This window comes from Dipodomys merriami, unplaced genomic scaffold (genome assembly GCF_024711535.1).
Source record: "Dipodomys merriami isolate MVZ:Mamm:240054 unplaced genomic scaffold, mDipMer1.0.p SCAF_1, whole genome shotgun sequence".
NCBI classification, from domain to species: Eukaryota; Metazoa; Chordata; class Mammalia; order Rodentia; family Heteromyidae; genus Dipodomys; species Dipodomys merriami.
Window position 1 is genome coordinate 137,763,744 of NW_027202270.1, and position 15,898 is coordinate 137,779,641.

The 15,898-nt window shown below is 38.3% G+C and overlaps 1 protein-coding gene across 2 annotated transcripts in view; it reads right to left on the reverse strand.

Moving 5' to 3' along the window:
- Positions 1–374: 374 nt before the first annotated feature.
- The window catches only part of Hif1a (hypoxia inducible factor 1 subunit alpha), a 52,105-nt gene continuing 36,581 nt past the window's right edge, over positions 375–15,898 (reverse strand). For both annotated transcript variants that reach the window (XM_070032190.1, XM_070032180.1), the window contains exons 7-15: positions 12,795–12,901; positions 11,154–11,301; positions 9,536–9,756; positions 8,681–8,967; positions 7,651–7,761; positions 7,113–7,543; positions 3,627–3,735; positions 3,071–3,197; positions 375–1,708 (exon numbers count right to left, since the gene is read on the reverse strand). In XM_070032190.1, the coding sequence (XP_069888291.1) occupies positions 1,557–1,708; positions 3,071–3,197; positions 3,627–3,735; positions 7,113–7,543; positions 7,651–7,761; positions 8,681–8,967; positions 9,536–9,756; positions 11,154–11,301; positions 12,795–12,901 (1,693 nt within the window). In that variant the 3' untranslated portion in view covers positions 375–1,556. The remainder of the gene's footprint in view (positions 1,709–3,070; positions 3,198–3,626; positions 3,736–7,112; positions 7,544–7,650; positions 7,762–8,680; positions 8,968–9,535; positions 9,757–11,153; positions 11,302–12,794; positions 12,902–15,898) is intronic.

The window sequence follows — 15,898 nt, forward strand, 5'->3', positions numbered from 1 at the left end:
TTATTTTTAAGGCTTAACTTTATTCACCTGGGAACAATTAAAATCTTTAGAGTAATCACTAGTCTTTAAAACACAATATCATAATGTTTCGTGATTTGTTTCACTCATTCCATTCATACTAAAAATGTATTAGAACTTTCTGTTTTACACTTTAATAGGCTCATAAATTTACAAACGACAAATTTCTAAAAAGATAGTCTTTACAATGCTTGTTATTATTTAACATGGGACACAGCATACATTAGGGCCATGGTAATAAATGTAGAAAGGTACAATGTAATTTTCGTGAACTACTTAAATTATTGGGAAGCAATTTTATAAGCTGAAGGTATTGAAGCAAATATTATTTCAACATAAAAGCTGACCGAAAGGGGCCTGGTCCACAGAAGGTGTTTATTTGATGTAACAAAACAATACAGTTAGTGTAAGACCCAACCACAAAGAGCAAAGAAATGAAAAATTTGTACAATGTACATAGAAAAAACAAGTTTACTACAACTATGTATTCCTAAAATAATGCTTCTAAAATTACTCAATTATTGAAACCTAAATGAAGAAAGGATGCTAATAGCAACAAAGTGCATAAAACCAAACATCGTATTTTGAGCAAATTAACATACTAGGCAATTTTACTAACAATGCATGATTTTTTTTTTCTTGCTTACAGTCTGCTCAAAATATCTTTATACCAACAAGGTGGGCAGAACATTTAAGTTTAATATCAATTACACAATATTTAGCATAAACTTCCACAACTACATAGGGTACTGTTTTCTTTTGAGCTGAAAAGTAACTCTAGAAACACATGATTTCTCTGAATTGAGAATTTTATCCAAATAAATGCCACATACCTTCCAGATATATGCATATCTTTCTATCACGTAAATGGCTTTACCCATTTTAAATAATAAACCATACAGTATTTAAGAATCATTATTATAAGATTAACAATGTCATGTTCCAGGTTTAACAATTTCATAGGCCAAAAAAAAAAATTCTTCTTAAAAACTAGTTTTATAAATGCAGAATATATTGCATGAGTAACTGCTGGTATTTTTTTTTAAGAAAATATATTGTGCAATTGTGGCTACCATGTACTGCTGGCAAAGCATTACTTATGTAAAGTGTGAAAAAAGAAACCAGTAAAAAATTTTCAACAGCCTATGATCATGATGAAAGGTTACTGCTTTATTAAAAAATTATATTGGCATTTTATTAAAAATAATTCGATACGGGACAAATTCCCTAGCCAAAAATAAATAAATAAAAAGGTGCATTTTAAAATGATGCTACTGCAATGCAATAGTTTAAATCCCAAGGAGCTGTGAAAATGTGCTGCCCATGATCTGGCATCGAAGAACATATTTAAAAAAAGAACATTCATGTAAATTAAGTAGAAAGGGGATCAAAACTGAACTGAGTTTTGTGCAGTATTGTAGCCAGGCTTCTAAAATTAGATATAGAAAATATAAATAGAATGCTTTAGGTAAATGAGCCACCAGTGTCCAAAAAGAAAAGGAGGGGGAAAAAGAGAAGGAATGAGATTATGAAAAAGCTCAGTTAACTTGATCCAAAGCTCTGAGTAAGTCTTCCCCTTGTAGAAGGTTTCTGCTGCCTTGTATGGGAGCGTTCACTTCACAATCATAGCTGGTCAGCTGTGGCAATCCACTCTCATCCATTGATTGCCCCAGCAGTCTACATGCTAAATCTGAAAAAACAAAGACATCTCATTAAACTGATTAAACACCTACTATGTACTATGTATTGGGGAAACTAAAGCAAATAATCTTCTGGAAGTGTTAACAGTCTACTGGACAAAAAAACCACCCATACTGTGGTCAAAGCACTTACATTGCCGAGCACCAGTGGCTCACACCTGTAAATCCTAGCTACTCAGGAAGCTGAGATCTGAGGATCACAGTTCAAAGCCAGCCCAGGCAGGAAAGGACAAGAAAGTCCATCAGACTCTTATCTCCAATTAGCCACCAGAAAATGAGAAATGGCTAGTGGCTCACACCTGTAATCCTAGCTACCCAGGAGGCTGAGATCTAAGGTTTGTCATTCAAAGCCAGCCTGGGCAGGAAAGGGCAAGAAAAGTCTGGAGACTCATCTCCAATTAAGCATGAGAAAACTAGAAATGGCAGTGTGCTTAAGTGGCAGAGTGCTCGCCTTGAACTGAAGAGCTCAGGGACAGCACCCAGGCCCAGTATTCAAGCCCTATGACCAACAAAAAACAAACAAAAAACGTAAGTAGCTATTTCTCTATTATGACTGTACACTTTACTTTTTAATCTTTTTGTTGTTGTTGTTGGTCATGGAGCTTGAACTCTGGGCCTAGGTGCTATACCTAATTGAGCCACTGCTCACTTCTGGTTTTTAGGTGATTAATTAGAGTTAAGAGTCTTACAGAGGGGGCTGGGAAGGTGGCTCAGTGGCTCAGCGCTTGCCTTGCATGCATGAGGCCCTGGGTTCAATTCCTCAGCACCACATAAGCAAAAAGAAAAAAGCCGGAAGTGGCGCTGTGTCTCAAGTGGTAGAGCGCTAGCCTTGAGCTGAAGAGCTGAGGGACCTGAGGGACAGTGCCCAGGCCCAGAGTTCAGGTCCCATGACTGGACCCCTCCCCCCCAAAAAAGAGTCTCACAGAGGGGCTAGAAATGTGGCTCAGTGGTAGAGTGCTTGTGTTGTATGCATGAAGCCCGGGGCTCAATTCCTTAGTACCATATAAACAGAAAAAGCTGGAAGTGGTGCCATGGCTCAAGTGGCAGAGTGCTGACATTGAACAAAAGAAGCTCAGGGACAATGCCCAGGCCCTGAGTTCAAGCCCCAGGACTAGCAAAAAAAAGAAAGAAAAGAAAGAGAAAGAGTCTTACAGAATTTTCTGCGCTGGCTGGCTTTGAACTGTGATCCTGAGATCTCATTCTTCCGTGTAGCTAGGATTATTAGGTGCAAGCCACCAGTGCCCAGCTTATTTTTAATCTTGCCAAGCACCAAAAATCACTCTTACTTGGGATAAAGTTTTGCATATTTCAGTTTGTGTTGTAATAGTAAAGGGCAGAAAGAATGAACTAACCAGAGGGTATTAAAATAATTGTCTTTTGCTCCACTCCATTTGGTTCACTAGACTTGCATCCTTTTACACGTTTCCAGGAAAGTGATGTAGTAGTTGTTTGGTCATCTGCTTGCTGTAATAATGTTCCCTAAAAAGAAAAGAGTTACTTTCAAGATTAGTGTGTTGAATATTTTTTTTAACTATCAAAAACTGATACCAACATAAAACATGCTTCTTGAATACTACCCCAAATTACCTTTTAATTCTTTCTTTCTCTGAGTATTTTGATAAAATCATTTGCCATATATTAATACTACTATACACTTCCCATTTAGTGAGATTAGTGGTGATGTTGAGGGTAGAATAATGGGAAATGTCACTTCTTATTCAAAATGCATCTGTATTATTTGATAATTACACCAAGAACATATCCAACATATTTTTTAAAAACTGGTGGCTCATGCTTGTCATCCTAGCTACTCAGGAACAGCAAATTAGCTAGAGAGAAAATGCAATATACTGTGCCAAGAAAAGAAAAAATAAAAAAAGGGAAAGGAAAGAAAAAAATTGCTCTCACAATTCCTACTGCTTGAAAAAGTGAGCCATCATGTTCCATTTTTCGTTTTCTCTGCGCATTCTGCAAAGCTATTATCTTTGGATTTAATTCTTCCTCAGGAACAGTATTTCTGGAAAAGAAAAAAAGTTCTATATAATATGGTTGTTTTATTGTTTTTGAAAAAATCCAAAAAGCTCTTTCAAAGAAATTACAAAATGCCTTAGTTCCCAATATTAATGTTTCCAACACTGTAGTGTATATATAACTTTCCTGCCTGTTAAATGTTTTATTATTATAAAGGCAAAAGTTTGGTTTATTGTATTTTGAATTGCTGGGGAACAAACGTGGGGCCTCACATACTAGACAAGTGAGTGTTTGAGGGCTACATCCCCACATACACCACCCCAACCCAAAATCTTTTTTTTTTTGTTTTTTGTTTTTTTGGTCAGCTGTGGGACTTGAACTCTGGGCCTGGGTGCTGTCCCTCAGCTCTTCAGCTCAAGGCTATCACTACACTGAGCCACAGCACCAATTCTGGTTTTCTGGTAGTTTATTGGAGATTATAGTCTCACAGACTTTCCTGCCCAGGCTGCCTTTGAACTGTGATCCTCAGATCTCAACCTCCAGAGTAGCTAGGATTACAGGCATGAGCTACTAGTGCCCGGCTCAAAAAGCTCAATTTTTAACAACAAAAAGTTCTGCATCCTACATAACCCCTATTTTCTAAAATAGAACTTGCTGACATACACCTGCAATCTCAGCGCTTGGGAGGCTGAGGTAAGAGGTTGTCAACCTAGAAGCCAGCCTGGGCTACACAGTAAGACACTATCTTAAAAACAACAACAATAAGGCTGGGAAGATGACTCAGTGGTAGAGTGCTTGCCTTGCAAGCTTGAGGCCCTGGGTTTGATTCCTCAGTACCACATAAGCAGAAAAAGCTGGAAGTGGCGCTTTGGCTCAAGCAGTAGAGTGCTAGCCTTGAGCTGAAGAGCTGAGGGACAGCGCCCACATAACTCATCTGTTATGTACATATCATCTTAATGATTTTTTTTTTTTGCAGGGGGACGGTCGGTTGTGGGGCTTGAACTCTGGGCCTAGATGCTGTCCCTCAGCTCTTCAGTTCATGCTAGTGCTCTACCACTTGAGCCACAGTACCCCTTCTGGTTTTCTGAATGGTTTTATTGGAGATAAGAATCATGGACTTTCCTGCCTGGGCTGGCTTTGAACCTTGATCCTCAGCTCTCAGCCTCTGAGTAGCTAGGATTATAGGTGTGAGCTATCAGCGACCACCCAGCCAATGATTTCTTTTTTAATCCTTGCTCTAAAGCGTAAGTCTTGTGGTTTAGGCCAATGTTTTGATTTTGCAAATTATGTAGTGTTAGGGAAAAAAGCTTCCATGTATTTTTGAAGGGTCAACTCTTAAATCTTTAGTTTGGAATTAATATTGGAACTAATATTCCAAAATTGCTACCGTGTTATGGTATCAAGCCTTTGGTTTTGGGGCTGGGAAGGTGGCTCAGTGGTAGAGCACTTGCCTTGCATGCATGAGGCCCTGGGTTCGATTCCTCAGAACCACATAAGCAAAAAGAAAAAAGCTGGAAGTGGTGCTGTGGCTCAAGTAGTAGAGCACTAGCCTTGAGCTGAAGAGCTGAGGGACAGCGCCCAGGCCTAGAGTTCAGGCCCCACGGCCAGACCCCCCTTCCCCCCCAAAAAAAGACTTTGGAAAACTGAATTACTCCATCTGTATAGCTAAAAAAATGACCTATAAATTATTAATCATTGTTGGTTATATTATATTCATTAATCACTCAAACATTTATAGAGTATCTACTATGTGAGGTACTGAACTAAGAATTAGTATCACTTCATTACCCCTATGGAGCTCAAGGTGTGAAGGGGGGTAGAAACTTATGAATATAAACTCCTTTTAGTTTGATTTTTGAGACAAGGTCTTACGATATAGTCCAGGCTGGCCTTAGATCCCATGATCCGCCTTCCTCAACCTTCTGAACACTGGATTATAGACATGTGTCACCAGGCTAGCTATAAAGTATTTCTTTAAAACATTTATTTTTATACCAGTAATGGGGCTTGAACTCAGGGCCTGGTCAATGTTTCTTAGCTTAGCTTTTTCTGCTCAAGGCTAGCACTCTACCACTTGAGCCACAACTCCCAAGTACTTCCATAGCATAGTTATGGCAGCACTTCTTTCCTGTTGCTGATACACTGAGTAGCTAAGACTTCTTTCCTCCAAGTAGAGACTCAAATTTAAGATACACAAATCCTATTAAAAATTGGGTCAAAGCTGGGCGCTGGTGGCGCATGCCTGTAATCCTAGCTACTCAGGAGGCTGAGATATAAGGATCTTCGTTCAAAGCCAGCCTGGGCAGGAAAGTCTGTGAGACTCTTATCTCCAATAAACCACTAGAAAACTGGAAGTGACATTGTAGCTGAAGTGGTATCCTGGCCTTGAGCTGAAGAGCTGAGGGACAGCGCCCAAGCCCCGCATCCGACAAATAAATAAATAAATAAATATTAAAAATTGGGTCAAGTACAAGTATTTGCTCAAACACTACTTTATCCCAAAGGAATGATGTTGTAATTCATGCTATGATTCTTTGAGCCACAGTGCCACTTCCCGTTTTTCTGGTAGTTTATTGGAGATAAATAGTTTCACGGCCTTTCCTGACCAGGCTGGCTTTGAACTGTGATCCTCAGATCTCAGCCTCCTGAATAGCTAAGATTACTGGTGTGAGCCACTGGCACCTGACCATGCTATGATTCTTTTTTTTTTTTTTGTCGGTCATGGGGCTTGAACTCTGGGCCTGGGTGCTGACCTTCAGCTCTTCAGCTCAAGGCGAGTGCTCTACCACTTGAGCTACAGTGCCACTTCCGGTTTTCTGGTGGTTTATTGGAGATAGGAGTCTCACGGTCTCTCCTACCCGGGCTGGCTTTGAACCACAATCCTCAGATCTCAGCCTCCTGAGTAGCTAGGATTACAGGCGTGAGCCACTAGTGCCCGGCTCATGCTATGATTCTTGACATAAAATTAAAAGATGAATGTAGCCTATAATATAGATGATGTAAAATATGAAATGAAAAACGAAAGCATTATTGAGATGAAGAGGTCTGATTAAAACAAGAAGTTTGCCTGGGACAGTTCTTACATATTTATAAAACCAACTGGCTGAAATTTGTTTCTAAAGGTGTTAGGAAGCCCTCTCTTACCTCCTCCATCTGGACAGTTGATACAGTTGTTTTAGAGAAAACTATTTATACATGGGTTTGAACTCAGGGCCTCACCCTTGATAGGCAGGTACTCTACCACTTGAGCCATGCTTCTAGCCCTAGAAATAGTGTTTTTGAGTGCTTTAAATTCAGATTTGGTAATATGAATTTATGTTCTTTAAAGGGTATACGTCTAAGATCATATTTAGAAACCACTTAATACCACACATGCTTGCTAAAACACAAAACAACTGTAATTTTAATATTACATATAAATACCTTTGACTCAAAATGACAGATACCACGTTAGGGCTTCTTGGATGAGATTTTTCTGTCTGTTCTATGACTCCATTTCCTGCTATGTTTGGTGAGACTGTCCGACTTTGAGTACCACTATAAGATGATGATGATGATGTTGTGTCACTAGTAGTTTCTTTAGGTACGTGGGTAGGAGATGGAGATACAAGCAATATTTTAACGTCTTCCATACCATCTTTTGTCACTGTTTTTAATTCATCAGTGGCAGTGGCAGTTGCAGTGGCAGTGGTGGTGTTAATGGCAGGTTCTTGCAGTGGAGTCGGCTGGAAGACTGTAACTGTGTTCATACTAGAATTGTTTTCTAATGGTGACAGCTGATCAAAGGAACGTAACTGGAAGTCGTCATCCATTGGGATGTAGGGGGCCAGCATCTCCAAGTCCAAATCAGTGTCCTTGAAAACAACAAATGTACCACTTCTTTACAATGATCACACTTTGTGAAAAGCTCAGTTACTTCAAGGTAAAAGTTAATAAAAATTAATACAAAATAGGTTCATACCTGACTCGAAAATGGATTCTTTGCCTCTGTGTCTTCAGCAAAAAGTTTCTCTACCAATTCCAACTTGAATACACTGTCCACATCAAAACAATACTCACTGGGACTGTTTGGCTGTGAAAGGAGTTAAAGGTATTACCCTTCCCAAAAAAGTTTCCATGTTTTTCTTATTGTAAAATTTGAAACTAGATCTTAGAAAACACACAAGAAATGCTATTCATTTATTAAATTTTTCTTTCTTCCTTTTTTTTTTTTTTTTTTCGATGCCATCCTGGAGTTTAAACTTAGGCCTGGGTACTGTCCCTGAGTATGTTGTCTCCCCACTCCCCCCCCCCCCCCCCAAAGCTAGTCTGTCTCTATTACTTGAACCACAGCTTCACTTCAGGACTTTGGTGGTTAATTGAAAGTAAGAGTCTCACAGGCTTTCCTGCCAAGGTTGGCTTAAAACCATGATCCTCAGATATAAATTTACTGAGTAGCTAAGATTACAGGTATGAGCCACTAACACCTGGCTTCATTTTGTGTAACTAAAAAGTTACATGTTTGAGTTTATACAGGTAACTAATTTTGCCAGCATATACACACTCCTACTCCTACAGTAGGCTACCTAAAACTCTCATAGCTACTCCTGGAGATGGGGACAAAATTTAATCTTACCTGCCTACCCTTTGAAGAGTTCTGGGTAAGAATTCTCACTAAAAACACCATAGAAGGTCTTTCTAAGCATATACGTTTGTTCTCTCACTCTCATATTTTTTATTAGACTTCCTTTTGTGAGTAAATAACCGAACATTTTAAAGCAAAGGACAGATTCTCTACAAAGCTATTAGATACCAAATCTATTCCAATTATGTCAGTTTTAAGTAATACTTAAAAGTAGGATTATTTACCATCTATTAAATGTATTTGTGCCTCATTTAGCAAGTTTTAATCAGTACAGCTACCTTACTTCCAAGCATAGTTTTATTAGTAGGAATCTTATTATCAAGACAGATAAAAATCAGTTATTAAATATTTCTTTCATGGTACCTACCTCAGGTGAACTTTGTCTACTGCTTCCATCAGTAGGACTTGCTGGCTGATCCTGAATCTGGGGCATGGTAAAAGAAAGTTCCAGTGACTCTGTATTTGGTTCTAATTTTAATGCAACTTCTTCATTGAGAGCAGGGTCAGCATTACTTCGAAGTGCCTTTGGACTTTCAGAGGCAGGTAATGGAGACATCGCCAAGTTTATAGTTGACAGTTTTTCATTAGATGAGGGGAACATTACATCATTGTATAATGGAACTTCCTCAAGTTGTTGGTCTTCAGTTTCTGTGTCTGTAGAGGAAAAATTCTATATAGTTCACTCAAGCAACGAAAAGCTTACAGACATTATAACCATAAATCTATCATCTTTTTAGTGTAGTATTGACAACACCTGCAGTTCCAATCTTTTTATTAGCACTATCCTCTAACCAACTCAGTTTACTGGCTGCCAACTGTTAAGTGTCTACCTGGTAACTAGGGACTTTTCACATAGGCACATGTGGTTAACAGCTACACTACAGAAACAGGCCCCAGCAGGCCCCATTAAAACATGACCTACTTTGAAATTACAGTGTTCATTTTCAATGTTTGCTGTTAGACTGCTGGTTTTTCCTCTAATACAATGATACCTATTGTAATGCAGCTCCACTAAATAGTGCAGAGTATCTGACAGCAGGATACAGAAACAGTGGAGTAAGGGGAACATTAGAATTTTACTACAAAATACCTTATGTTTCCATAAGGAATTTAGCATAAGCAATGTCCAAATGTCTACTAACAAAAAAATGTCAAAGTTGAATTAAAAGAAGACTTGAGAAATCATAGTTTAAGAGGTTAACAAAATAATGAAACAACCCACCATTGCTTCCAAAATCTAGAGATATGATTGTGTCTCCAGCAGCTGGGGCCAGCAGAGTTAAAGCATCTGGCTCCTTTTTAAGTTTATCAAAGAGGCTGCCTGTATCCTCTGGCTCAACTTTGATGAACAGCTGAGTCATTTTCATATCTGAAGATTCAACTGGTTTGAGGATACATTCTGTTTGTTGAAGGGAGAAAATCAAGTCGTGCTGAATAATACCACTGTCAAGAAAAGAGATATGTAAGAACACCTGACATGATGAGGATGGACAAAATCATGACTTTGTCTTTTAAATTCTGCTTTATGAAAAATAACTTTTCTATTTTTTTTCTCTCTGTGGGGCTTGAACTCAGGGCCTGGGCACTGTCTTTGAGATTTTTTGCTTAAGGCTAGCACTGAAACACTTTAGAGTCACAGTGCCACTTTCGGCTGGTGGTTAATTGGAGATAAGAGTCTCACATACTTTCCTGCTTGGGCTGGCTTTAAACCATGATCCTCAGTTCTCAGCCTCCTGAGTCACTAGGATTATAGGCATGAGCCAACCAGCACCCAGATAAAAGTAACATTTGTTAATACTCCTTCAGAAACACACTCATGTAACTTTGTCAGATTTAGTGTTTTAAAACACCAATACTGAGCTAGGTGCTGATGGGTTACACCTGTAATGCTGAGACCTGGAGGATCATGGTTCAAAGCCAGCCCAGGCAGAAGTCTGTAAGGCTGACTGGACACATGGTAGTAGTAAAGTGCCAGCTATAAGCAAGAAAGCTGAGTGGCAGCATGAATCCTGTTAAAGCCTCCCCCGACTCCAATGAAATAAACACCCAATAACATTCACAACAGAGGGTAAATTTAAATATTCACCTAATTTTAATGTAAAACTTCAGATACTCTCTGGGAAGAGAGCTGGTGATAAGGAAAATGACAGTCAAAGACACAAGATGACAAATTCAGAAATTTTGAAATTTCCAATGAAATCTCTAATAAAATTGATATGGTTTAATGATAGTCCTAGAACATAAAATACACATACTCTTTCTCATAGAGTAACTATAGTCTTTTACCGAGCCTACTAAAATAGATCCAAAGCCACATATTAACGTTTTACAGCCATTTGTAGCACTCTAACAGACTTTCACTTGTTCTTTATTATAACCTTCTGAAGTACTATCATCTCACCTACATAAATGGGATTGTGAGAAATGAGGGGACTTCCCCAAGGTCCCAGAATTAATGACTAGTGGAGCTCTGACACATAACAATCCCAAGGCCATATAAGATCCTCTCTGCTACAATAACAGTGTTGGCCTTGAAATATGCATAGAGCCACATGTGTGGCTAGAGAAAAGTAACTCCTAAATTGGGCCATTTTTCCAAGGTCTTTTTAAAAAAAGAGGAATGAAAGTGTATAAATAGACAACAAGTGATAGTTTTTAGTGAATCACTAAAATAGATGGCCCAGAAACTTAGATCACAGTATTAAAATGCATAATTATAAAGAAAAGTAGCAGAAAGATAAAATTCAATGAATAATTATAACTTTGTCTCTTCCTGTAAAGGAACAGCATACCCACGGTTACTAATTGCACTCACCAAAATGTTTATTTCCTAAGCTTACCTCACAACATAATTCACACACACAATACATTGTGGTTGAGAGTTCTTGGTATTATAGATAACAGTTGCTTGAGTTTCAACCCAGACATAGCCACCTCTTTTGGCAAGCATCCTGTACTGTCCTGTGGTGACTTGTCCTTTAGTAAACACTAGGAATGAGAAGAAAAAGAATCATACAGAGGAAATAGCTGAAGTTTTTGTTAAACTTATAAATGTTGAATGTAGATCACTGTTTCAGATAAGGAGATAGTTGTTAACCTTAATGGAAGCAATTGTGACTTTAAATTTCAACATAGCTGAAAATAAATCCCCCCAAAGTAATACCTACCTACCAATCTTCACTATAAAGTAAAAGTCAGGAATAAGAGACAGCAGGAAATTCTTTCAGTGGCTTATTACAGTGAAAGTGTCAGACTAGAAAATGATGAATGCTAGATTCCATAGAGAATCACTCAAGAAAGTGGCACTGTTATTTCCTTAAATTCCTGCTGGTTTCCAGAGAACCCAAGACACTCCAAAAAGTTGTGCTTAGCATGTCTGAATATAAATTAATACCATATTGTGGTCTTAGCAACTCAGACAATCTAAATGATGGATTTGGGAGAAGATAGTGAACAAATCATAATGGTGCTATTCAGACCCTTACTGCAGATTAGGGGCCTAAACACTGAAGTTCAAGGGTAATCACACTATTTCAGGGACATTCGGGTATCATTAATCATATCAGGAAGTTATGTTACATACATATTAAACAGACTAGTTTACCTTACTCTAGCATATTAAATAACATTCACTTAAGTGAAATGCAGACTATCTTAGGTCCAGGGTAATTGTCGCTCAATGTGTACGATGTTGATCACCTTTAATGTTTCACTAAATATTTTGTAGATGCCTGCTATGTTCCAATCACTGATCTCAGTATTTAGACATTCTGCAAATGATTAACTATTCTTTCATATTTGTATCTGGCTTTTTAATGTCTTTGTATTAAAATGTCAGAATTTTTTTTTTTTTGGTCCAGTCATGGGCCTGAACTCTGTCCCTCAGCTCTTCAGCTCAAGGTTAGCACTCTACCACTTGAGCCACAGTGCCACTTTCGGCTTTTTTTCCCTGCTTATATGGTGTTGAGGAATCGAACCCAGGGCCTCATGCATGCAAGGCAAGTGCTCTACCACGGAGCTACCTTCCCAGCCCCAGAAATTTTTATGTATTATCAAATGAGTCACTTTTTTTTTTTGGTCCATCGTGGGGCTTGAACTCTGGGCCTGGACGCTGTCCCTTAGCACTTCAGCTCAAGGCGAGCACTCTTCCATTTGAGCCACAGAGCTAATTCCAGTTTTCTAGTGGCTAATTGGAGGTAAGAGTCTCACAAACTTTCCTGCCCAGACTGGCTTTGAACTGTGATCCTCAGATCTCAGCTTCCTGAGTAGCTAGGATTAGAGGCATGAGCCACCGGTGCTGGTCATGAGTCACCTTTTATAGGATATTTACTTTAATAAATATAAAGCAAAGACTTAAATAGCCATCAAGATCCCTTCTGTAGAAGTCTATAAACAGACTAGGAAGGGTTGTTAACTTTACCTATAGAGATTACAAGAGTTAAATAATCAGAATATCTCTCAGTTCCTTCATTGTAACTTACTATCATGGTGAGTTTTGGTCAGATGATCAGAGTCCAATGCATGATAATACTCATAAATTGAGCGACCCAAAAGTTCTTCTGGCTCATATCCCATCAATTCAGTAATTCTGTTGAGTGGGGGAAAACATGGAAGTTAAAAAAAAGATACTGATCAAGAAAAAGTGTTCTCCAGAGTAAATGACTATAAGCTAAATAAATTGTCAAAAATGAAGTTTTTCTTTCTTTGCTTAGAATAAACTAACTTGTTATAATAATTATAAAAATCACACATTTCTGCAAGTCCTCTAAGATTCCTCCTTTTATTTGGTAGTGCTGGGGTCTGAACTCAGGGCCTTGCACTTGTGAAACTTGCTTGCTTGATCCTCTACCACTTCAGTCACATTGCCAGCCTTGCTTCTTGCTGGTTATTTTAGAGATGGAATCTCATAGACTTTTCAGTCTGGGCTGGCTTTGAGCTAAGCTGCTCTGTACCTCAGTACAGGATTATAAAGTAGCTAGGATTATAGATGTGAGCCACTGGCACCCAGTTTAGTCATCCTTGATATTGGACTCTTTATCCCATTTACCCAAACCTGTTTTTTTTTTATTATTACATTTTATTATGCATACTGATGGTAACAATGCAGAACATTAATAAATATGAAACACTTCAAAGGTCACCAACATTTATTTTAAAATACAGAATAAATCTACATTATTTTTCAGGAATCAGAACCTGCTATAAAAGTCTAGGATCATTAACCAAAGAGTATCCACACTAATTAGGATATAAAGGAATAGTTGTGGCTTTAGAAGATCCTCTTTTACTTAGGTCCTACAATTAGTTGCATGAAATAATAAAATTTAATTTCAGGTGAAGCAATGACATCAAACTGAAAATCGGCTGAAGATTAATCTAGTTAAGCCATATGGTTCCCTGGCAGCTCTCTGAACCTAGACAATGAGAACTCACTTCATGAGACAAAGTTATCTTCTTGGCATTATGCTAAAAAGAAATATTCTCAGCCGGGCGCTGGTGGCTCATGCCTGTAATCCTAGCTACTCAGGAGGCTGAGATCTGAGGATTGCGGTTCAAAGCCAGCCCGGGCAGGAAAGACCGTGAGACTCCTATCTCCAATAAACCACCAGAAAACCGGAAGTGGCGCTGTAGCTCAAGTGGTAGAGCACTCGCCTTGAGCTGAAGAGCTGAGGGACAGCGCCCAGGCCCAGAGTTCAAGCCCCACCACTGACAAAAAAAAAAAACAAAAAAAGAAATATTCTCTTCTAAAAACTTTCTGGGAAGAAAAAAATGAGTAGATTCCTAAGCCTTTAGATTTTTTTTTTTTTTTTTTTTTGTCGGTCGTGGGGCTTGAACTCTGGGCCTGGGCGTTGTCCCTCAGCTCTTCAACTCAAGGCGAGCGCTCTACCACTTGAGCTACAGCGCCACTTCCCGCCTTTCGATTTTTAAACGACTTTCTTACTGAGATATAAGGAAAAGTTAGATATTGTGCTGTATCCTAAAGTAAGCAAACAGAATTACCCAATTACAGGAAGGATATGTGTCACATTCTTATTAATAAAATATGTGAGATACTCTTTTATGCTGTTACATTTTAAGGCAGGAAATGCCATCCACAAGTTTATTCTAAAACAGAAAACTGATTTATCAAAAACAAAACCAGTCTCCTTATTACTTTACAAAATGATATCCCCAAACACATTAACACTAGATGGCAGCATTACAAAGGAATACTTTAAAAGTAACCATTTCAAAAAGAACTTACAGCATCAAAAAAAGTAGAGAAAAATTTAGTGTAGGTAACAGATTTTGATGTGATTAGTGAGGGGAAGTGAAGGGAGATGGACTGGAGAAGCAGGCAGGATCAGGATCAGATGAAGGCCATGTATGTTTTGTCTTAAGAAGCTGTGATTTAATCAGATGTCTCCAAGTGTTATTCAATCTTGTTCATTACTAAGGGACACCAGATTGTTTTTTTCCTAGCCAACTTTATTTATATTGCAGGAAGTAAGGTAAAGTAAATTTAACTTTAGAGAATTATATAGTAACTAAAAATACGAGAAAAAATTCTTAAAATTTGATCGAAATGATTTTTTTTTTTTTTGCCAGTCCTGGGGCTGGAACTGAAGGACCTAGGCACTATTCCTGAACTTCTCTGGCTCAAAGCTAGCACTCTACCACTTGAGCTACAACGCCACTTCCAGCTTTTGCTGTTTATGTGGTGCTCAGGAATCAAACCCAGGGCTTCATGCATTCAAGGCAAGCACTCTACCACTAAGCCACCTTCCCAGCCTGAAAACTCTGATCTTAAAGCAACCATGCAGTGCACCATTCATTCACTATAAGCATCTTACTGGGAGTAATGGTCTTTTCATTTGTGTACATCAGGGCCATGAACATAGGAGATGCTCAAATAAATGTATAGAATGATTATCACTCAGTGTATTCCACATAGTAGTAGTCTGTATGTTAGCAATTTAATGTGAGGTTTTCTTAAAACCAGGCACATTTTTTTCCCATGTCATGGTTATCAAGGGTTATAGATGCAAGAAACTCTTAGAAAGAACTCTGACGAGAAAGATAGTCTTCCTCTCAGTTATCTTTAAGCTGGCTGTCTTTAAAAATACAATTATCTTTTAATTGTTATTTTAAAGGTGATATACAGAGGGGTTACAGTTACACTGTCTGGTAATTAGTATTTTTTTTTTTTGACAATGTCACCTCTTCCCTTACTCTCTCCCTGTCTTTACTCTTTACCCCTATCATGACAATTAAGTTAAGTGTCTGTTAAAACACTCCCTTTTCTCTTTTTGCTGCATTATTTTCCTCTCTTCTCACCCAATATATCATTACAAGTTTGCCAAGAGAAAAAAAAAACCAAAATTCCTCAAAATAGTTGGACAAGCATCTCTGTTCCATCATGACCAAAATCACTGAGTGTCAACAATACACAATACAAAACAGTTCTTTTCCTATCTTTATTTTCAGAAAATTGATACCAGTGGGACTGTACTAGGCCTCAACAAACTCCTTTACTCCTCTTAACAGCCTTTTGAAGTCTGACCCTTACTTAGACAGATAATGATACTGAGTCTTAAAATCACTA